The following is a 23,334-nucleotide window of genomic DNA, read 5'->3' on the forward strand; positions in this document are numbered from 1 at the left end:
TTAGAGATAAATGCCTTGGGAGAAAGAAGCAAGGACACACACGAGCTGAGAGAGAGAAGCTAAGACAAAGCCCAGAAATATTTTGGAGAAAGCCACAGAAACCAGAAGCTAACCCTGGGAGAGGACCAGCAGACTCCAGCCATGTGCCTTCCCATGAGACAGAGGAACCCCAGATGCCATTGACCTTTCTTCAGAGAAGGTATCATCCTATTGATGCCTTAATTGGAATGTTTTCATGGCCTTAGAACTGTTAATTTGTGAACAAATAAACTCCCATTATAAAAGCCAATCCGAGTAGAGGAGGAGGCGGGGCAAGATGGCAGACTGGTGAGCTGTATGTTTTAGTTACTCCTCCAGGAAAGTAGGTAAAAAGCCAGGAACTGCGTGGACTGGACACCACAGAGCAATCTGTCTTTGGGCATACTTCATACAACACTCATGAAAACGTGGAACTGCTGAGATCAGCGAAATCTGTAAGTTTTTGCGGCCAGGGGACCCGCGCCCGTCCCTGCCAGGCTCAGTCCCGGGGGAGGAGGGGCTGTCAGCTCCAGGAAGGAGAAGGGAGAATTGCAGTGGCTGCTCTCATCGGAAACTCATTCTACTGATTCAAACTCCAACCATAGATAGACTGAGGCCAGACACCAGAGACTCTGAGAGCAGCCAGCCCAGCAGAGAGGAGACGGGCATAGAAGGAAAACAACACGAGAAGCTCCAAAGTAAAAGCAGAGGATTTTTGGAGTTCTGGTGAACACAGAAAGGGGAAGGGCGGAGATCAGGCCTTGAGGCGCATATGCAAATCCCGAAGCAAGGCTGATCTCTCTGCCCAGGGCACCTTTCCTTAATGGCCCTGGTTGCTTTGTCTATTAGCATTTCAATAACCCATTAGATCTCTGAGGAGGGCCGTTTTTTTTTTTTTTTTTTTTTTTTTTTTTTTAAATCCTTTTTGCTTTTTCTAAAACAATTACTCTAAGAAGCTCAATACAGAAAGCTTCAAAGAATTGAAATTTGGGCACGTCAAGTCAAGAGCAGAACTAAGAGAGCTCTGAGACAAAAGGCAATAATCCAGTGGCTGAGAAAATTCACTAAACAACACAACTTCCCAAGAAAAGGGGGGTGTCCGCTCACAGCCACCATCCTGGTGGACAGGAAACACTCCTGCCCATCGCCAGCCCCATAGCCCAGAGCTGCCCCAGACAACCCAGTGTGACGGAAGTGCTTTAAATAACAGGCACACACCACAAAACTGGGCGTGGACATTAGCCTTCCCTGCAACCTCAGCTGAATGTCCCAGAGCTGGGAAGGGGGAGCAGTGTGAATTAACAGAGCCCCATTCAGCCATCATTTGAGCAGACTGGGAGCCTCCCAACACAGCCCAGCAGCCCAGAACTGCCCTGGGGGGACGGCACTCACCTGTGACATAGCACAGTCATCCCTCAACAGAGGACCCGGGGTGCACAGCCTGGAAGAGGGACCCACTTGCAAGTCTCAGGAGCCATACGCCAATACCAAAGACTTGTGGGTCAGTGGCAGAGACAAACTGTGGCAGGACTGAACTGAAGGATTAGACTATTGCAGTAGCTTTAAAACTCTAGGATCATCAGGGAGATTTGATTGTTAGGGCCACCCCCCCTCCCCGACTGCCCAGAAACACGCCCCACATACAGGGCAGGCAACACCAACTACACACGCAAGCTTGGGACACCAATTGGGCCCCACAAGACTCACTCCTCCACTCACCAAAAAGGCTAAGCAGGGGAGATCTGGCTTGTGGAGAACAGGTGGCTCGTGGACGCCACCTGCTGGTTAGTTAGAGAAAGTGTACTCCACGAAGCTGTAGATCTGATAAATTAGAGATAAGGACTTCAACTGGTCTACAAACCCTAAAAGACCCCTATCAAGGACAGCAAATGCCACGAGGCCAAAAACAACAGAAAATTATAAAGCATATGAAAAAACCAGACGATATGGATAACCCAAGCCCAAGCACCCAAATCAAAAGACCAGAAGAGACACACCTAGAGCAGCTACTCAAAGAACTAAAGATGAACAATGAGACCCTAGTACGGGATATGAAGGAAATCAAGAAGACCCTAGAAGAGCATAAAGAAGACATTGCAAGACTAAATAAAAAAATGGATGATCTTATGGAAATTAAAGAAACTGTTGACCAAATTAAAAAGATTCTGGACACTCATAGTACAAGACTAGAGGAAGTTGAACAACGAATCAGTGACCTGGAAGATGACAGAATGGAAAATGAAAGCATAAAAGAAAGAATGGGGAAAAAAATTGAAAAACTCGAAATGGACCTCAGGGATATGATAGATAATATGAAGCGTCCGAATATAAGACTCATTGGTGTCCCAGAAGGGGAAGAAAAGGGTAAAGGTCTAGGAAGAGTATTCAAAGAAATTGTTGGGGAAAACTTCCCAAATCTTCTAAACAACATAAATACACAAATCATAAATGCTCAGCGAACTCCAAATAGAATAAATCCAAAAAAACCCACTCCGAGACATATACTGATCACACTGTCAAACATAGAAGAGAAGGAGCAAGTTCTGAAAGCAGCAAGAGAAAAGCAATTCACCACATACAAAGGAAACAGCATAAGACTAAGTAGTGACTACTCAGCAGCCACCATGGAGGCGAGAAGGCAATGGCACGATATATTTAAAATTCTGAGAGAGAGGAATTTCCAGCCAAGAATACTTTATCCAGCAAAGCTCTCCTTCAAATTTGAGGGAGAGCTTAAATTTTTCACAGACAAAGAAATGCTGAGAGAATTTGCTAATAAGAGACCTGCCCTACTGGAGATACTAAAGGGAGCCCTACAGACAGAGAAACAAAGACAGGACAGAGAGACTTGGAGAAAGGTTCAGTACTAAAGAGATTCGGTATGGGTACAATAAAGGATATTAATAGAGAGAGGGAAAAATATGGCAAACATAATCCAAAGGATAAGATGGCCGATTCAAGAAATGCCTTCACGGTTTTAACGTTGAATGTAAATGGATTAAACTCCCCAATTAAAAGATATAGATTCGCAGAATGGATCAAAAAAAATGAACCATCAATATGTTGCATACAAGAGACTCATCTTAGACACAGGGACACAAAGAAACTGAAAGTGAAAGGATGGAAAAAAATATTTCATGCAAGCTACAGCCAAAAGAAAGCAGGTGTAGCAATATTAATCTCAGATAAAATAGACTTCAAATGCAGGGATGTTTTGAGAGACAAAGAAGGCCACTACATACTAATAAAAGGGGCAATTCAGCAAGAAGAAATAACAATCGTAAATGTCTATGCACCCAATCAAGGTGCCACAAAATACATGAGAGAAACATTGGCAAAACTAAAGGAAGCAATTGATGTTTCCACAATAATTGTGGGAGACTTCAACACATCACTCTCTCCTATAGATAGAGCAACCAGACAGAAGACCAATAAGGAAATTGAAAACCTAAACAATCTGATAAATGAATTAGATTTAACAGACATCTACAGGACATTACATCCCAAATCACCAGGATACACATACTTTTCTAGTGCTCACGGAACTTTCTCCAGAATAGATCATATGCTGGGACATAAAACAAGCCTCAATAAATTTAAAAAGATTGAAATTATTCAAAGCACATTCTCTGACCACAATGGAATACAATTAGAAGTCAATAACCATCAGAGACTTAGAAAATTCACAAATACCTGGAGGTTAAACAACACACTCCTAAACAATCAGTGGGTTAAAGAAGAAATAGCAAGAGAAATTGCTAAATATATAGAGACGAATGAAAATGAGAACACAACATACCAAAACCTATGGGATGCAGCAAAAGCAGTGCTAAGGGGGAATTTATAGCACTAAACGCATATATTAAAAAGGAAGAAAGAGCCAAAATCAAAGAACTAATGGATCAACTGAAGAAGCTAGAAAATGAACAGCAAACCAATCCTAAACCAAGTACAAGAAAAGAAATAACAAGGATTAAAGCAGAAATAAATGACATAGAGAACAAAAAAACAATAGAAAGGATAAATATCACCAAAAGTTGGTTCTTTGAGAAGATCAACAAGATTGACAAGCCCCTAGCTAGACTGACAAAATCAAAAAGAGAGAAGACCCATATAAACAAAATAATGAATGAAAAAGGTGACATAACTGCAGATCCTGAAGAAATTAAAAAAATTATAAGAGGATATTATGAACAACTGTATGGCAACAAACTGGATAATGTAGAAGAAATGGACAATTTCCTGGAAACATATGAACAACCTAGACTGACCAGAGAAGAAATAGAAGACCTCAACCAACCCATCACAAGCAAAGAGATCCAATCAGTCATCAAAAATCTTCCCACAAATAAATGCCCAGGGCCAGATGGCTTCACAGGGGAATTCTACCAAACTTTCCAGAAAGAACTGACACCAATCTTACTCAAACTCTTTCAAAACATTGAAGGAAAGGGAACACTACCTAACTCATTTTATGAAGCTAACATCAATCTAATACCAAAACCAGGCAAAGATGCTACAAAAAAGGAAAACTACCGGCCAATCTCCCTAATGAATATAGATGCAAAAATCCTCAACAAAATACTTGCAAATCGAATCCAAAGACACATTAAAAAAATCATACACCATGACCAAGTGGGGTTCATTCCAGGCATGCAAGGATGGTTCAACATCAGAAAAACAATCAATGTATTACAACACATTAAAAACTCGAAAGGGAAAAATCAATTGATCATCTCAATAGATGCTGAAAAAGCATTTGACAAAATCCAACATCCCTTTTTGATAAAAACACTTCAAAAGGTAGGAATTGAAGGAAACTTCCTCAACATGATAAAGAGCATATATGAAAAACCCACAGGCAGCATAGTACTCAATGGTGAGAGACTGAAAGCCTTCCCTCTAAGATCAGGAACAAGACAAGGATGCCCGCTGTCACCACTGTTATTCAACATTGTGCTGGAAGTGCTAGCCAGGGCAATCCGGCAAGACAAAGAAATAAAAGGCATCCAAATTGGAAAAGAAGAAGTAAAACTGTCATTGTTTGCAGATGATATGATCTTATATGTAGAAAACCCTGAGAAATCAACGATACACCTACTAGAGCTAATAAACAAATTTAGCAAAGTAGCGGGATACAAGATTAATGCACATAAGTCAGTAATGTTTCTATATGCTAGAAATGAACAAACTGAAGAGACACTCAAGAAAAAGATACCATTTTCAATAGCAACTAAAAAAATCAAGTACCTAGGAATCAACTTAACCAAAGATGTAAAAGACCTATACAAAGAAAACTACATAACTCTACTAAAAGAAATAGAAGGGGACCTTAAAAGATGGAAAAATATTCCATGTTCATGGATAGGAAGGCTAAATGTCATTAAGATGTCAATTCTACCCAAACTCATCTACAGATTCAATGCAATCCCAATCAAAATTCCAACAACCTACTTTGCAGACTTGGAAAAGCTAGTTATCAAATTTATTTGGAAAGGGAAGATGCCTCGAATTGCTAAAGACACTCTAAAAAAGAAAAACGAAGTGGGAGGACTTACACTCCCTGACTTTGAAGCTTATTATAAAGCCACAGTTGCCAAGACAGCATGGTACTGGCACAAAGATAGACATATAGATCAATGGAATCGAATTGAGAATTCAGAGATAGACCCTCAGATCTATGGCCGACTGATCTTTGATAAGGCCCCCAAAGTCACTGAACTGAGCCATAATGGTCTTTTCAACAAATGGGGCTGGGAGAGTTGGATATCCATATCCAAAAGAATGAAAGAGGACCCCTACCTCACCCCCTACACAAAAATTAACTCAAAATGGACCAAAGATCTCAATATAAAAGAAAGTACCATAAAACTCCTAGAGGATAATGTAGGAAAACATCTTCAAGACCTTGTATTAGGAGGCCACTTCCTAGACTTTACACCCAAAGCACAAGCAACAAAAGAGAAAATAGATAAATGGGAACTCCTCAAGCTTAGAAGTTTCTGCACCTCAAAGGAATTTCTCAAAAAGGTAAAGAGGCAGCCAACTCAATGGGAAAAAATTTTTGGAAACCATGTATCTGACAAAAGACTGATATCTTGCATATACAAAGGAATCCTACAACTCAATGACAATAGTACAGACAGCCCAATTATAAAATGGGCAAAAGATATGAAAAGACAGTTCTCTGAAGAGGAAATACAAATGGCCAAGAAACACATGAAAAAATGTTCAGCTTCACTAGCTATTAGAGAGATGCAAATTAAGACCACAATGAGATACCATCTAACACCGGTTAGAATGGCTGCCATTAAACAAACAGGAAACTACAAATGCTGGAGGGGATGTGGAGAAATTGGAACTCTTATTCATTGTTGGTGGGACTGTATAATGGTTCAGCCACTCTGGAAGTCAGTCTGGCAGTTCCTTAGAAAACTAGATATAGAGCTACCATTCGATCCAGCGATTGCACTCCTCGGTATATACCCGGAAGATCGGAAAGCAGTGACACGAACAGATATCTGCACGCCAATGTTCATAGCAGCATTATTCACAATTGCCAAGAGATGGAAACAACCCAAATGTCCTTCAACAGATGAGTGGATAAATAAAATGTAGTATATACACACGATGGAATACTACGCGGCAGTAAGAAGGAACGATCTGGTGAAACATATGACAACATGGATGAACCTTGAAGACATAATGCTGAGCGAAATAAGCCAGGCACAAAAAGAGAAATATTATATGCTACCACTAATGTGAACTTTGAAAAATGTAAAACAAATGGTTTATAATGTAGAATGTAGGGGAACTAGCAGTAGAGAGCAATTAAGGAAGGGGGAACAATAATCCAGGAAGAACAGATAAGCTATTTAACGTTCTGGGGATGCCCAGAAATGACTATGGTCTGTTAATTTCTGATGGTTGTAGTAGGAACAAGTTCACTGAAATGTTGCTATATTATGTAACTTTCTTGGGGTAAAGTAGGAACATGTTGGAAGTTAAGCAGTTATCTTAGGTTAGTTGTCTTTTTCTTACTCCCTTGCTATGGTCTCTTTGAAATGCTCTTTTATTGTATGTTTGTTTTCTTTTTAACTTTTTTTTTCATACAGGTGATTTGAAAAAAGAAGGGAAAGTTAAAAAAAAAAAAAAAAGATGTAGTGCCCCCTTGAGGAGCCTGTGGAGAATGCAGGGGTATTCGCCTACCCCACCTCCATGGTTGCTAACATGACCACAGACATAGGGGACTGGTGGTTTGATGGGTTGAGCCCTCTACCATAAGTTTTACCCTTGGGAAGACGGTTGCTGCAAAGGAGAGGCTAGGCCTCCCTATATTTGTGCCTAAGAGTCTCCTCCCGAATGCCTCTTTGTTGCTCAGATGTGGCCCTCTCTCTCTGGCTAAGCCAACTTGAAAGGTGAAATCACTGCCCTCCCCTCTACGTGGGATCAGACACCCAGGGAAGTGAATCTCCCTGGCAACGTGGAATATGACTCCCAGGGAGGAATGTAGACCTGGCACCGTGGGACGGAGAACATCTTCTTGACCAAAAGGGGGATGTGAAAGGAAATGAAATAAGCTTCAGTGGCAGAGAGATTCCAAAAGGAGCCGAGAGGTCACTCTGGTGGGCACTCTTATGCACACTTTAGACAACCCTTTTTAGGTTCTAAAGAATTGGGGTAGCTGGTGGTGGATACCTGAAACTATCAAACTACAACCCAGAACCCATGAATCTCGAAGACAGTTGTATAAAAATGTAGCTTATGAGGGGTGACAATGGGATTGGGAAAGCCATAAGGACCAAACACCACTTTGTCTAGTTTATGGATGGATGTGTAGAAAAGTAGGGGAAGGAAACAAACAGACAAAGGTACCCAGTGTTCTTTTTTACTTCAATTGCTCTTTTTCACTCTAATTATTATTCTTGTTATTTTTGTGTGTGTGCTAATGAAGGTGTCAGGGATTGATTTAGGTGATGAATGTACAACTATGTAATGGTACTGTAAACAATCGAAAGTACAATTTGTTTTGTATGACTGCGTGGTATGTGAATATATCTCAATAAAATGATGATTAAAAAAAAAAAAAAAAAAAAGCCAATCCATTTCTGGTATTTTGCATTTTAACAGCTTTAACAAACTGGAACACAGTCTGTAATGGATTTATATCATCAACCATTTTTAAGTGTTACTCAAAAAGGAAACTGACATTTGTAGAACCTTAAAAGGTTGTAGAAAACAAAACAAAACAGAAAACAATAAAATGTTACATCATCTAACTCATTCTCCAACTTGTATTTTCATGCATTTTATCCATTTGGGTTGTAAATACTTCAAGTAATACGGAAGATATTTCCACCTAGAAGCTAGTTTGCTAAAAGGAAAATGCCTCAAGGATTTTAATGGAGTTTAAAAAGTTCATCTACTTTAATGCAGAAGGATCTAAATCCCTGCTGATTTTGATAAGAGATTTGGCTTCCATTCTTGTGGAGAATGGATTTTAAGGGGGAGACCCCTGCTATTACAGAAGCCCAGGCAAGGTATAATGGGGCATGGCAGCAATGGAAACGAAGAGAACTGGGCAGATTAGAGATATTTTGGGTAGATAGCCAAAAAGACCTGCTGATGTTTTGAATGTGGACGGTTAATAAGGAGAGAAATCAGGATGACTTCAAAAATTTTGGCCGGAATAATTTTGCTGTTTACCGAAATGGGCGTGGCTGAGAAAGAAGGAGATTGTGAAGACAAAAACTGGTTATGTTAAGGTATCAGCATTAGGCCTCCCTTTGGAAAGTCGTGTTGACATTTGTGATGGATCTGGGCTGGAAATTTTTTTAAAAAATTAACAATATATTATTTTAACAATTATTGTAACTGTCATCATTGGCATTGTCATCACCACCATCACTACTACGAAAGGAAATAAAAACTCAGCCACCCAGGGCTTTCTCAATCTTTTGAAAAGAACCGCTAACTAGAAAGGGCAGAGATTTCTAAGCCCATTCATCCTCCAGCTCTGGGAACCCGCAGCGCCTGCATCCAATCAACTTCTAAATCCCCTCTGTCAGCAGGTGGGCAGGGCTCAGAATGGATTCTGCTCGCTCTGATTCTCCAGTTCGGCCACGTCAGAAGCCCCGCAGGTCTTGAAAGATACATAAGTGGTTTTTAATCCAAGGTCAATAAGTTGACAGTCTTATTTACAGCTAAGCTTAAAACCACAAAACAACAAATAGTATTTGATCATATCCTTATCTTTTCTAAGTAGGTTCTTTTTTTCTTCTTCTGTGGTTATATAAAACTACCTCTGAGCTTTGCGGACCTGTCGTTCCCTGCCCCGCGCACGCGCGGGCGAGAGGGAGTGAGGCTCTGTTTCCGGGTGGCGCGTGGGGCTGGAAATAGAGACGTGCCTGTGCCGCCACCAACATGGAGACCTTGTACCGAGTACCGTTTTTAGTGCTCGAATGTCCCAACCTAAAGCTGAAGAAGCCCCCCTGGGTTCACATGCCGTCGGCTATGACAGTGTACGCTCTGGTGGTAGTGTCTTACTTCCTCATCACCGGAGGTAACTCGAACTTACTGGGGCCGGAGAGTCGCTGAGGCGCGGAGAGCTGGCCAGCCCCAGGAGGCGCGTCTGTTCCGCTGACTCTCAGTCCCCAGGGAAAGCATCGCTGTGCTCTCGATTTTTCGGAGGGAGGCGGGAAGTTTTGGGGTCTCAAGTATTAACGACTTACAGGTTTCTTTGCCATCCCGCCTGACCCTGTTCTGAATCTTGATGGAAGTCGTGGTGGCCCACTGCTTTTCCTGTCCTCTTATCCCAGGGTTCCGAGTCGGATATATTTTTCAAGTCTAGATTGTTGCCTTTTATATTGTCTGCCATAAATTGTTTGAAAAGGGTCCTGGGAAAGTCTAGTCTGGCCCATTCTGCTTCCATGGTAAAGCGAATGTGGGCCTTTTAATTTCTAATTGTCTAAGGTCCCTGGAACCTTGGAAGAGAATTGACAGTCATTAGGTTTGTTAACACCCTCCAGCATCTGGTGTTGGCGTTTTTCCCCCATCGACAATAAGTATGAATGAGATTTCCTGAAACCACGGTTTATAGTTGAGATGAGATTTGCCGAAGGTTCTGTGTTTCAGAGAGCAGCGTTGAGAATTTAAAGAAAAAAGAAAATAGCATTACTAGTAAATGCTTCTGAATGACCGTCTTACCCTGTCCTTTTCAAATAGAACGTTGCAAAGGGGCGTTGCTTTGCATAGTGGTGAGTTGGCGTCCGACTACAGACTTTTTCAGAGCCACCACCATTTTAAACCGCAGTTCACAATTTACTCAAGAATGTGCTACTCTGGTTTTAGGATTTGGGGGAGAGGTGTACTTAATTTGGAAAATTGAAAGTTAAATCTGTACAGATTAGAAACAGCAAAAATAGTTCAACCTTTAAGAGAAATAGCTATTTACATCTTTGCCTTTTCATCCATATTTTGTGAGTATAAGTGGCACTGAAGAGGAAAGAATTTGAAATTGAGAGACCCGGCTCATTGAGAGTCGTTAGCACATAGAGTTGAAAGCCCTGGGAATGGATGAGTTCAATTATGGAGAGAATGTAAAGAAGGGAGAGGTTGACAGTGGATCAAGCCCTGAGGAATTCCAACATTTAGTGATTCAATAGAAGAGGAGTTTCTGCTAGAAAGGTAGCAAGAAAACATGGAGAGGAGTGTCAAAAAAAGCCATGAAAGAGGTTATTTTTCAAGCATGTAGATTGCGTGCTGTTGGGAAGCCTCTTAAGATGAGTACTGAAAAGTGTCCATTAAATTTGGCAACATGGAGGCCATTGGTAACCTTAGCAAGAGCTGTATCAGTGGTGGCAGCAGCCAGATTGAATTGAGTTAAAGAATGAAGGGTAAGTGATGAGGGGGAAACAGCAACTTTTCCTATCTCTTTCACAGAAGGAAGCCTGACTCCCTTTTGAAAAGGAAGCATAGAAACAGGATACTAACAAGGAGGGTTTGAAGTAAAGGTAGGGTTGATCTAGAAGCAAAGGAGAGATTGAAAATACAGGAGAGGGAAGATACATTCAAAGAAGCTAAGTCCCAGAGAAGGCAAGCAGGGATGGAATCTTGATTTCTATAGAAAGGATCCCACATTGATAGGAGGAAGGAATTTCTTTTATTGTAGCTGGAGGGAAGGAGGTGAGGGTGGATGTAGGTACCAGGGGTTTGTAAATTTGTTGGGGAGAAGATAAGGGAATTCCTATGCCATATTGTTTTGTCAGTCAGGGATGGGCTGTATGCTTGAGAAAAGCTGCAATGAGGAAATCTGAGAATAGTGGAGAAAGTAAATAATAGATGTTGACAGTGGGAGACTGAAAATATTATCCTAACATTGATGAATTGGTGTTAAGTGCCCATTTGAGTAGTTTATTGATCATAAGTCCCTGGTATCACCAATCTCCTGATGGTGTGATTTTCAGGTGTCTCTCTGTTTTACATTTAAGCTTAAACATTTCTTAAAAATTATCTCTAATTTATAGAAACAAATCTAAGCATATGGGCAACATTTCCTTCAGCTAAAATATAGCCTTTAATTGTTAAATCTTTTTTATTTTGGAGTCATTTTTGAGTTTTTAACACTATTATTGAATTTATGAAATTCGTATCTCTTTTAGAGATAAATTGTTTTACAAGTCATTCTAAAATGTTGAGTTGAATTTCTGAATGGTTGTATCAAAATGAAGCTTGGTGATGATAATTGTATAACTATGTAGCTTTTGTTGTGTGACCTTGTGATAGTGAAAACCTGGTGACTGACACTCCCTCCAACCATTATATGGACAGATGAGTAATCAAATAATGACAAAAATATATAAATAATGGGAGTAGGGGATAAGGAGTATGGGATGGTTTGGGTGTTCTTTTTATTTTATATGTATATATATTTTTTCTTTATTTTGGAGTAATGAAAACGTTTGAATATTGATTGTGGTGATGAATGCACAACTATATGATGATACTGTGAGCCATTGATTGTATACTTTGGATGGATTATATGATGTGTGAGTACATCTCAATAAAATTGCATTAAAAAACAAAAAAATGAAGTTTAGGAGATAGTTGGGCCTCATTTGGTTGTAATAATTCAATCAAAGCAGTCCTATTTAAGTATACAAATGAGCCTTTAGAGAAATGAAAACTATAATCCTATTTTTAAAATTAGGAATCCAATCATCTGTACTATTGTTTTTGATATAGGAATAATTTATGATGTTATTGTTGAACCTCCAAGTGTTGGCTCGATGACTGATGAACATGGGCACCAGAGGCCAGTAGCTTTCCTGGCCTACAGGTAAACGATACGTTTTTGAATGAGTTTGTGGTGGGAAAAAACGTTGCTGGGCCTGCCTGCTTATTTAAAAATATAATGAAACCTCTGGGGTCCATCTGTATTTAGGTAACAGTTGTTTTTTAAAATGCTGGATTTGGAGAGGGCAAGAACAGGAGTAGAAATATCTTAAAAAGACTTTTTAAATAAATAAAGTATTTTATAATGATTAATGCTATCGTAAAGTTAAAGGAGGATATCAATTTAAAATATGTTTATAGACTATTCTGGGATTCAGCAAACCAGACTACCTGTTCTTGTGAAGTCTGTTTTAGAAAAAGCCAGGCCTGTTTGTTTATATACTATTTATGTATCTATATGCTTTCAAGCTACAGCAGCTGAATGGAGTAGTTGCCACCCAAATAATATGGCCTGCAAGCCAGAGATGTTTACTTTCTGGCCATTTAAGAAAAAGTTTGTGGACCCCTGGACTATACCATTTAATAAGAACAATAATTTTTGAGAATGGGGGTTCAATTTCAGCACTGAAACACTAGTCCAGTGTGGTTTGGTTCATCTGAGCAATGCTTATCATATTGCTTACTAAAATCTACTTGGTATCTATCTACCTAATCATAGCTATATATTTATATTTACATTATTTTTTCATTAGGGGTATTATATGCGTAGAATATTCCTGGAAAGATTACTGTGATTCTCTGGGGAGGGGATCTAGATGAAAGGAGATCTTGATGGGAGGGAGATTTTTCACAGTGTCCTCTTTTGTGCTGTTTGAATTTTGAATTTGGTACATGTATTACATTTTTAATTAAAACAATTTAAAAAGAAAAACCATATACTTCCTCTTTTTATGCATATTATTAAATCATTTGTTTAACAGAAAAATTAGCTTTTCAAGGTCCATGAACTCTGAAAATTTGATTAAAGCTCTATATCCCTAGAAAAATCAGGTACACATATACACACAAATTTGCCTATAATTGTAAGAGCTTACTGATTGCTGGAAGCCCATTCATGGTTCTTATTGGTTCGTGGAGCCTTAGTTAAGAACACTTGATTTGAAAATATTTCCCTTTGAAATAAGACATTTATTAATTATTACCATAAAACCTCAAGGAACATTTCTAACCGATCCAAGACTAATTTGAAATCGATAATAGAAATGTAAAGTAGCATAACTTTTTTTAAAAACTAAACTAAAGTTCTAAGAGTTCATATGCATAAAATAATTGGTGTTTTTTTAGCTAATAATTAAAATATAATTGTTGATTTTATATAGACAGTTGTGTTGTTGGGGCTTTTAAGACTCTTTAAAATGTAAGCTCCGTGAAGACAGAGATTTTTATCTGTTTTCTCTGTTGTATCCTCAGCACCTAGAATAGTGCTTGATACGTAATAGGCTCTCAATAAATCATTTGTTCAATGAATGAATGAGTGAGTGAATATCCAGAGATATAGTAAAATAATTCTAAGAGTAAGAATAAAATATTAGTGCAGAATTTTTTGAGCTCAAAGCAAAACTAGGAATTTTAATCTCAAGAAAAAACTTTGCGTTTTTCTGGGAATTCTCATTTATTGTTTTGCTAAGGTCTTTCCTTTCTTTTTCAGAGTAAATGGACAATATATTATGGAAGGACTTGCATCCAGTTTCCTGTTTACAATGGGAGGTTTAGGATTCATAATCCTGGACCGATCCAATGCACCAAACATTCCAAAACTCAATAGATTTCTTCTGCTGTTCATTGGATTCGTCTGTGTCCTATTGAGTTTTTTCATGGCTAGAGTATTCATGAGAATGAAACTGCCGTAAGTTGTTTAGTACTTTGTGTAATCAACAACTTGTGTTATGAATAAGTAAAACAGTTAATTACCTGGACAACATAAAATCATTTCGAGATTTAATTTAACCCTCGTGTGAACAGATGGAAAATCTATTGGGGCTGTATAACCCCAAAGAAATTTGTGACTTGCTCAAGGTTATAGCTAGTTAGTAACAAAATTGAGACCAAAAGGTCTTCTTCCTGATTGTTATCCCAGTGCATGTTCATGAGAAAATTCATTTATTTTGCTGTAGTATCACAGACTGGAGAAAATTATTTCTTTAAAGTGCCTTTTTTTTTTTTTTAATTTTTTTAACTTTTTATTTCAGTGTAATGGAGGTGTAGGTTTACAGAAACATCATGTGGAAAGTACAGCATTCCCATATACCCTCTCTCTTAGGCAGTTTCCCTGTTCTTAACATTTTGTGTTAGTTTGGTATCTTTGTTATAATTCATGAAACAGTATTATTATAATTATGCTATTAACTTTAGCCCACTGTTTTTACATTAGGGTTCACTCTTTGTGTTGTGTTTCTGTGTAAATTATATACAAATTAAAATTTCCTTTTTTGTTCCTTTTCAAATATACGGTTCAGTAGTGTTAATTGAATACACAGAGCCTCCATCCCCATCATCCTTTTCCAAAACTTTTCCATCACCCCAAACAGAAACTCCATAGCAATTAAACATTTAGTACCCATTCCCCTTCCCTACTCAACCCTTGGTAACCTGTATTCTAGTTTCTGACTTTATGAACATGCATATTCTGCTCTTTAAAGTGTTTTTTTTTGATTAGTGTATAACATATAGGATTCCAGTTATGTAGGGAATATTTTTAAACTATTAATTGCTGCTGCCCTTTGAATATTGGCATGAAGAAAACCCATTAAGTCTGGGGACAGAAGAGGAGAGCTATTGCCTCCAAAAAAGATAGGGAAAGGATTAGATTATATTTTTTCTACGTCTTTCTATTCAGAAAACTTATGTATCTTTAGAAAAAAGTAAATGGGGTTTAAGGCTGCTTTTATAATTCAGTTTGAGATCATTGATTTGAAATGTGGGCAAGTCTAATTAATTTCCGAATACTCTGATTTCACCCATGGATGCAAGTAGTTAACTAGAAAGCTTGGGCAAACATACCCATATGAAGATTAGTCCTTAGTAAGTTCATATTTTGGAAAATACGTTAAACATCATTTTTTATAACTGATATTTCCTTATTTTGTTATAGAAGGCAATAAAAGGGAATATAGGAATGTGCTTGAATTTCACAAGTTCATTCATCCTCTGGCTTAACTCATCTGTTGTCTCTAACAGATCTGTATGGAATGGGCAGGCTTTTCCAAGAGCATAAGAAGTACTTACTCTGCAACCATTCTCTGTCTTAGACATGGCAGGATGAGAAGAGAGCACAATGTTCTTATTCAGCTGACCATCTGTGGCAAAATAGTGCCTTCAGATTCCTCTACCAGTGGCTCTTATTCTAACCATTGACCAAATTGTAAGAAGTCTTAGGTACCCCAATCTCCTCTTTTAGTACTCTTTTCCTTGCCTCTTTTGAAAATAAGTCAATATAGGCTGGTAAGGTATTCTGGTATGAAAGAAACTGAAGTGTTCTGTAGCAGAATAAGAAAAGAGGAGACTCCTAGAGAAAATAAACAGGCTATTAAAAACTACTAAACAGAAGGAAACCTTGGAGGTGTAAGTCAAAACAGAAGTAGTGGACTTTGCACATGGAATCAGATTTGTTCTCATTCTAACTAGAGTTCCCATCTTTGTATTTATAGATACTCTACCAAGGACGTGAGCGTGTTAAATAAGAAAAGAGGCATTTTATATTTTAGTTCAGGCATTTGGCTTTAAGGTGATTGGAAATACCTACCACTTACAAAAAAGCTTTGGGAAGTGTTTAATTGTCTGGATTGTCTCCATCTTTTCCAATTATTTATGCCAACATTTTTCTTTCTATCTCCATTCTGTAGGCCAATATCCAAGACTGTTGACAAAGTCCAAGCTTGGAGGGAGGGAAATTGGGAACTCCCTGGGTTTCAGGAATATAATAAGATATAATCAAAACCGATTTGTAGATCATGTTTAGATGTAACCAAGGCAGAACAATTGTCCCAGTTGCTACTTTCTATAATTTGCCATGCAGCTAAATCTAGAATTTGAATTTGTAAGATGAAGGAATTTTGATTCCTTCTTTGATATGATTTTTCATCCACAACTCCTAGTGCCCTGTACTTGCGGTATAGAGTAGGGAGAAACAATGGACAGTTTTAGATAGGAAGGGGAAGCAACAGTATCACCTTTGTTGGAATATTTGCAGGCCCTGAAGGAAGTGATGAGCCAAATCTGGGGGCTACACATTGCCCATAATAGGGGTGTGGTTAGTACCATCAGCAGGGAGGGGATGTATCTTTCTTCTTTCATACACATTATCTATGATGTGACATTTAAAAATTGTCTGATATTTAAGAAGTGGGGAAAAAAAGACTGCTGGTGTTTCCAAATTAAATAAGCTGCTAGCATCTGAAATAAAGGATGGTTATGCTATAAGATGCTCTATGACAACTCCAGGATCTAATTCTTTTTGCAGGGTCTTATATCACCTTTAGTAAGAGGTGCCTTTAAAATGGAGAAAGCAGTAGCACTGTAATAGTACTACTGGTTCTATATTTTTTGATTTATGCTTTCCTAAAGACCTCATGCTGTCCCTCTTACTGATAAAATTTTACTAATTAAAACAAGATTTAATCTCATGTCTTTTGAAGAAATGTGGACATTAATAAAATGAATGCCATTAATTATTTGCATACATGGCAGTACACTTAAAATGAATAATTAAATTATAGTGCTTAGTATTTTTATTATTACAGAATTACAGAGGAGCAATTTTCATTTTGAAAACAAAAATTTTCTAATGTACTTCATGAGATAATGTGTGTGAAATCTTTACTTTCAAAAAAATATATTTGGACATGGTATAGCAGACTTTGGTATAAGTTGGTACTTGTTTTTTCTGAAAAATAATGAATGGTCATTAGACTGTCTTTAGCCTCCACTATTAGGGCAGTTTTGACTTAAATGCAGAATCTTAAAATTAAAAAAATAAAAAGTGGCCTGCTGTGTCTTGTAATGGCCTAAAGGTGTTTGGTTGGATAGAAGGATGTTTTCCTACATTTAGGCAAGTCTTTATAAAGCTGAATGAATTCATCTAAATAGATAGCATTATATAATTGGGGGCAAAAGGCCAGCTTTACTCAGACCCTGGCAAAAATTGCCAGTTGAGCATGTCAAATAGTGTTTATTAAGCCTGATGAGAAGAGCTGGGGATCCCATGAGTAAATCCTGAGAACATCTAGTTCAGGAAAGAAGTTTCAGGGAGTGAGGTGGGGAACAGATTGAAGATTAAAAGTAAGAATCAAGTAATACTTAAAATTAACATTATTTAGGGAATAAGATGATATGTATATGTGATTCTTCCACATAACTGAAATTTAACCTTGCCGATACGAAAACTTTATTCACTTTTGATAGACCTTTTTCAAAAGTGTTTGTTTTATTTCCACCTTAACACTTTTTTAAAATCATTTTTTATTGTAGAATATAACATATATACAAAGAAATGGTAACTTTCCAAGTGCAATTTAACAAGTAGTTAGAGAGCAAATTTCAAAGAATGTTATGGGTTACAGTTCCACAGTTTCAGTTATTTCCTTATTGTAAAATATAACTTATATACAAAAAGATATCTTTCAAAGTATGATTTAACAAGTAGTTATATAAGAAATTTCCAAAAATGTTGAGTTACAGCACCATAGTTTCAGTTATTTCCTAACTGTGAAATATAACCAAAGAGGTGATAACTTTCAAATTACAATTTAACAAGTAGCTATAGAACAAATTTAAAAGGATGCTATGGGTTACAGTTCTACCATTTCATTTCTTTCCTTCTAGCTATTCTAATACCCTAGCAACTAAGAAAAAGAAAGTTATTTAGAGATTCAGTATTCATAATCTTTGTTAAATTCCGTCTTGTCTGTTGCTACCCCTTCCTCTAGTTTCCACCTTAACGCTTTTGTGGAAGCATTTGTATTTAGCAAATATTTATTATTTGATGCCAATTATTTGATGGGTGCCATGAACATTAAGCATAGTTTTATCTTCTTGACCCAAGATCAGTTTGCATTTTTATGTTTATACTTATGCATGATACTACTTTTCAGTTTTTTAGTTTATATCCTATGTGACTGTCACTTCTCATTCTCTTCAGTGTCTACGTATTGCAATTTTGTTCCTTCCTCTTTTTTTTTTTTTTTTTTTAGTTTGCTGGTTCTTCTGTGATTTGAGGAAAGATAGCTTAGTCATTGTTAACATTTTAAAATCAGTCCTGGCTGAAGAAGAGCTTAATGGCCTGGCTTCTAACATTCCTTCAGGTGTTTGAGAGTCTCTCATTTGCTTCCATGTTTATAGTTATTTTCTAGAAAATTAAGGTTGTAAAGAGTATGGCATCTGAATAAGTATGTTTCAGTAAGTACAATATAGTATCCAAAGTTCATTTTTAGCAAATGAGAGAGGTAATTCTAAAGAAAATAAAACATATGTACAGTTGCTGAGTACACTGTTTAGTAGAATGAGTAAGGAATTGGAAACCAGTTTTGGATTGGCCAATTACTGCCTGAGACTTTGGATCAGTTTAGTGAACTCTCTTAGCTTTGATTCCAAAATTGTTAAATGAAGTTAAAAATATACCTCAGATAGTTCTTATCAAGATTAAATGAAAAGGTGTTTTATGAGCTGTCAAGCGTAATATCAGAGTTAATTTGTGTTTTAATTATGAAGATAAACAAAATCATAAAAGCTCTTTGTTTTAAGTTGGATTCTGGCCATCATTTCAAAAAAAATAACCTAACTATTACTGTTTCTAAAAGAAGAAAGTAAGATTTTTGTTTCTAGGCCCATTGGGGAAGGTGAGGAGACTTGTGTGTTAGTGCTGGTACTGTTGCTTTCTGATCCATGACATTGAGCAAACCACTTACTGTCTCCACAGTTTCACATTCTTTAACTGTAAAATGGGAATAATCCTTGTTTCACCCATCTTTTTAGGATTGTTGCAAGGATTAAATGCAATAATGCATATCATAGGATTTTGAGAAATTTCTGTATTAATGTCAGCCTAGCAGTGTCTGCCTCATACCCAGAAGATAGGATTATCAAAAGAATGAATGCCTTAAAATAAAACTTAAATGGAAGATCCTTCATGGTGGCTTCTGTTCCAAATTGTTTTTTGAGTTCTTGATTTATTTTAACCTTATTTATCTATAATTGTGTAAAATTCTCACAGGCCTGAAATATAATAAAGATCAGGAAATTTTCTGGACCATGATAGAGGGCTAAATGATTCCAGGAGAAACCATAGTAAATGTGTTTCAACAAGTTTAATTTTATACTCTACCAAGAAGTATGTTAGTTTATTCTCCTCGTTTCTTCCAACATAGTATCCCTTTATAGCATTATAATATTTCTCACTGTCCCCATAATATTCTTAACCTAGGACTATGTATGTTTGGCAACTTTGAACAAAGATATGTCCATTTAAATATTCTTTTCTATCTAAATTTAGGTTGACAATAACCTATGGATTTATAGAAGGTAAACACAGGTCACACACTTGTTATAAGAATACAGTAACATACAGCTATAAAAAGAGATAGATGTCCAAAGTGCTCACGTATCAGTGTATGCAGATTATAGGAAATGGTGCTAACTATCCTTAAAGGGTCTTCAGTGCTTTTGTTTCACAGTGGAAGCTGTCTGTTTTCGAAACTTCCACTGTATGGTGCAGTTGTTAGTGGATACTTGCTTGAAATCTTCTTGACCCTGTTTTTTCCTGTTTGAGGCTTAGATCTTAAAGTATCCTTTTTGTCAGGTATCAGGCATTATAGTGGCAGATGTATATGGGAGTCTTCAAAGTTGATATATATCCAAAGAGCCATTTTATTTTTTATTTTTATTTAATTATTTTTGGGGGGAGTGTGAAAAGTATTGGGCTTAATTTGTACATTAATTTCAGTTTCCAGCTTGCAAGATATGTTAGGAAACTAATCATCTCATCCTTTAATCTAGGATCTTAAAAAGCGGTTGGCAAAGGCAGGAAGGAGGTGGGCAAATAAAAGGGCAACATGAAAGAATCTTGTAGAGTTGGAACTGTTCAGTAACTTGACTTTGACTATAGTGGTGGATACACAGTCCTACACCAGTAATAAAATTATATAGAACTACACACATCCTCAAATGAGTTCACGTAAAACTGGGGCAGTCTAAATAAGATCTGTGGGTTGTATGAATGTCAACATCCAGGTTGTGATGTGATATTATAGTTTGCAAAATGTTACCATTAGGGTAAACTGAAATCAGTGTACAAGGAATCTCCCTGTTTCTTCCAGTTGCATGTGAATCTATAAGGATCTCAAAAAAATTTTTAATAAAACAAAAACTGATTGGCAGGATGTTTTGTGAGGTAGCAAGTCCATATCCTGGGAAATATTCAAGCGAAGATTGAATGTATGTATTTGAGTTGTTGTAAAGGTGATTGTGTTAATGAAAGTTCTCTTTACTTAGAGTATGGATTGGCCAGGCAATGTAGCATATGGGTTCTAGGGAGATTGCATGGGCTGAACTCAGATCTAAGCTATGTAGGAGGTCACGTGAGTCCAGGCTAGAGCCCATGACTGTTATCTGGAGAGTACCTAAAGGAATGGAGGTGCAGGGTCAGATGGCTTCTGCATACTATTTCTTGCCTCAATGGCTCACCTCCCAAGTGTATCTAGATTTTTCCACCTTTTCTTCTGTCAGTATTAATGGTTTTTAGAAATTCAAACCAGCTTCTTTCCATAAAGAGGTTTGCGATTTTTGCTGTAATTGAGAGCCCAAAGGAAATTAATTCTGACGTCTAACTTTTACGTAACATTTTCTTTAACTTTTTCTCATTTTATGTTGTTACTGTATTGGTTTGTAATGTTGTTATACTTTGAGGAAGAAGGGTAGTGGAACGGAGGCCCAGTAATTTACTTATTGTGATGGGGCTAAGATATGAAATAAGAACCATAATAAGGAATTATACAATATTTTGGATTGTCATTTGATTCATTCTGAAATTATTTGGACACTTTGAAATGTTGCTTCCTTTTATAAATTTTATTTCTACAGAGGCTATCTGATGGGTTAGAGTGCCTTTTGAGACGAAATCAATGGATACTGGATTTGCTCCTGTTGATGAAGTTTTAAAGGCTATACCAATCCTCAATATGAAATGTGGAAAAGCAGCAGAGGAAGAAGCATCTAGTGAAAACAGGAAGCTTATTAAAGCTTGGACTAGAATTTCTTCTTGGTAATATCAGAGAGACAATCATATCACAGTATTTTTTCCTGCTGACCTATGGTAGCATACCATCAATGTGAAGTGGCATTTTCTTTTTAGATTTTTATTTCTGGAAGGAAATATACTCCATTTCTACAACTATAATATTGAATAAAGTGATTTTTTTTTTTTTTAACAACCCCCTTAACAGTTTTTGGAGATGGCATTTCTGATTTTCAGAAATTAATGTAAAATCAAGAAGCAAGATCCTATAACCTGAGAACTGTGGACAATTCATCAGCTTTACCTATGGTGCTTTGCCTTTAAACAGAGTGTGCGATAGTTCATTATTTCAGATGTGTATGTAAGATTGTTTCCTGAACAATAAGATGTATGAAAGGAGCAGAAATAAATAATTTTTCTAATTAGCACCTTTTATATATGTTTTCTAAATGACTGATAATTGAGTATTAACCTTTTGGTCTATAATCATCAGTTCCATTTTGTGACTTTATTTACCATTGATATCCTAGAGTCTCAAAAAGTGGTTGGAATAATGCCTTTGTGAGGTAGCAACTCCATATCCCTCCAATATTCAAGCATAGGTTGAATTTGAAGCTCTGTATCAGAATTGTTGTAAAGGTGATGGTGTTAGACGAAAGTTCCCTTCATGCATTCACTTTCAATTGACACAATTTAGAGCATATATTAAAAACATCTCTAGACCAGTTTGGTCTTCCTTTCCTAATTTTTTCTAGGTGGACCTTCCAGTTTTTCCTGATGCCGTGAGCATTGCTTCTTTAAAGGTTCAATTCTTACCCTAAAAATCTCTAAGTTTATAGTAAAATTTTCTCTCAGGTGAATTTTTTTCCCTAGTTCCAATACTGATCCAATTGTGGCATTTCATAAGGTAAAAAGAATTATTTATTCAAAAAGTATTGAGTTCCTGTTATATACCAGACACTGTTTTAACAGGTTATAATGGTAAGTAAGACAGGTGATGGCTCCATCCTCATAGAGCTTATGTTCTTATGTGAAAGTTAGAAGATCAACAGATAGAAAATGTAAAATGCCAGGTACTAGTAAATGTAAAACAAAAGAATAAAGTAAGTGAATAGTCTGGCTAGTAAGCTGAGTTGAATCCCTATGAAGTTAACTATGATACCCACCACACTCCTTGCAACTGGACATCCTTGAAAGGGGATTTAAGCAGCACATCTCTGTTTGCTGAAGATTTATAAAGAAAATACTTTATAAAATTATAAAATTTATAATTTTATGGTTATAAAATTTAAATGAGAGGGAATCCTATATATCTGGCTTGCAGGAAATTGTACTATGATTGTTTTTTTGAACTGGGAAGTGTGAAATAAATTAGATGTTCAGTGAATGGTATGTTCCTGCAGTATAAAGCTGGAAGAAAAGGATTTTTCCCATTTTGCTGGTGAATAAACAGGTTCATTTTCTATAGAACTCGAACTGGAACTCAAGTCTTCCAGACAGCAGACCAGTTGTTTCCATTATGTGCTGCTATTTTCTGGTGCTGAAAATCAGCCTTCCAACATAGTAATGAGAAGGTTTATAAATTTATTTACTTGAAAAAGACATGCCAGATATTGGGTAATATCAGTGAACAAAAGAAAATACAGCCCTATCCAAGTAAAGCTTAAAATCTAGTGAATATATATATTTATAAGGCAAATTTTCTTTGCTATAAAAGCACATAGGAGGAGAACTTAGACCCAGATTTGGATGAGGAAAGGTTTTAATTTCTTGTTAGAACCATGGATCACTAGCTG

General features: G+C 37.1%; 1 protein-coding gene across 1 annotated transcript; it reads left to right on the plus strand.

Annotated features, from left to right (window-relative positions):
• Window positions 1–9,373: 9,373 nt before the first annotated feature.
• On the plus strand, window positions 9,374–21,973 carry OSTC (oligosaccharyltransferase complex non-catalytic subunit). The gene is made up of 4 exons (XM_037829030.1): window positions 9,374–9,580; window positions 12,262–12,355; window positions 13,961–14,158; window positions 21,385–21,973. The coding sequence occupies exons 1-4, from the start codon at window positions 9,442–9,444 to the stop codon at window positions 21,401–21,403; spliced, it is 450 nt and encodes a 149-aa protein (XP_037684958.1). The 5' UTR covers window positions 9,374–9,441; the 3' UTR covers window positions 21,404–21,973.
• The last annotated feature ends 1,361 nt before the right edge of the window (window positions 21,974–23,334 follow it).

This window comes from Choloepus didactylus, chromosome 3 (assembly GCF_015220235.1).
Source record: "Choloepus didactylus isolate mChoDid1 chromosome 3, mChoDid1.pri, whole genome shotgun sequence".
Classification (NCBI taxonomy): Eukaryota; Metazoa; Chordata; class Mammalia; order Pilosa; family Megalonychidae; genus Choloepus; species Choloepus didactylus.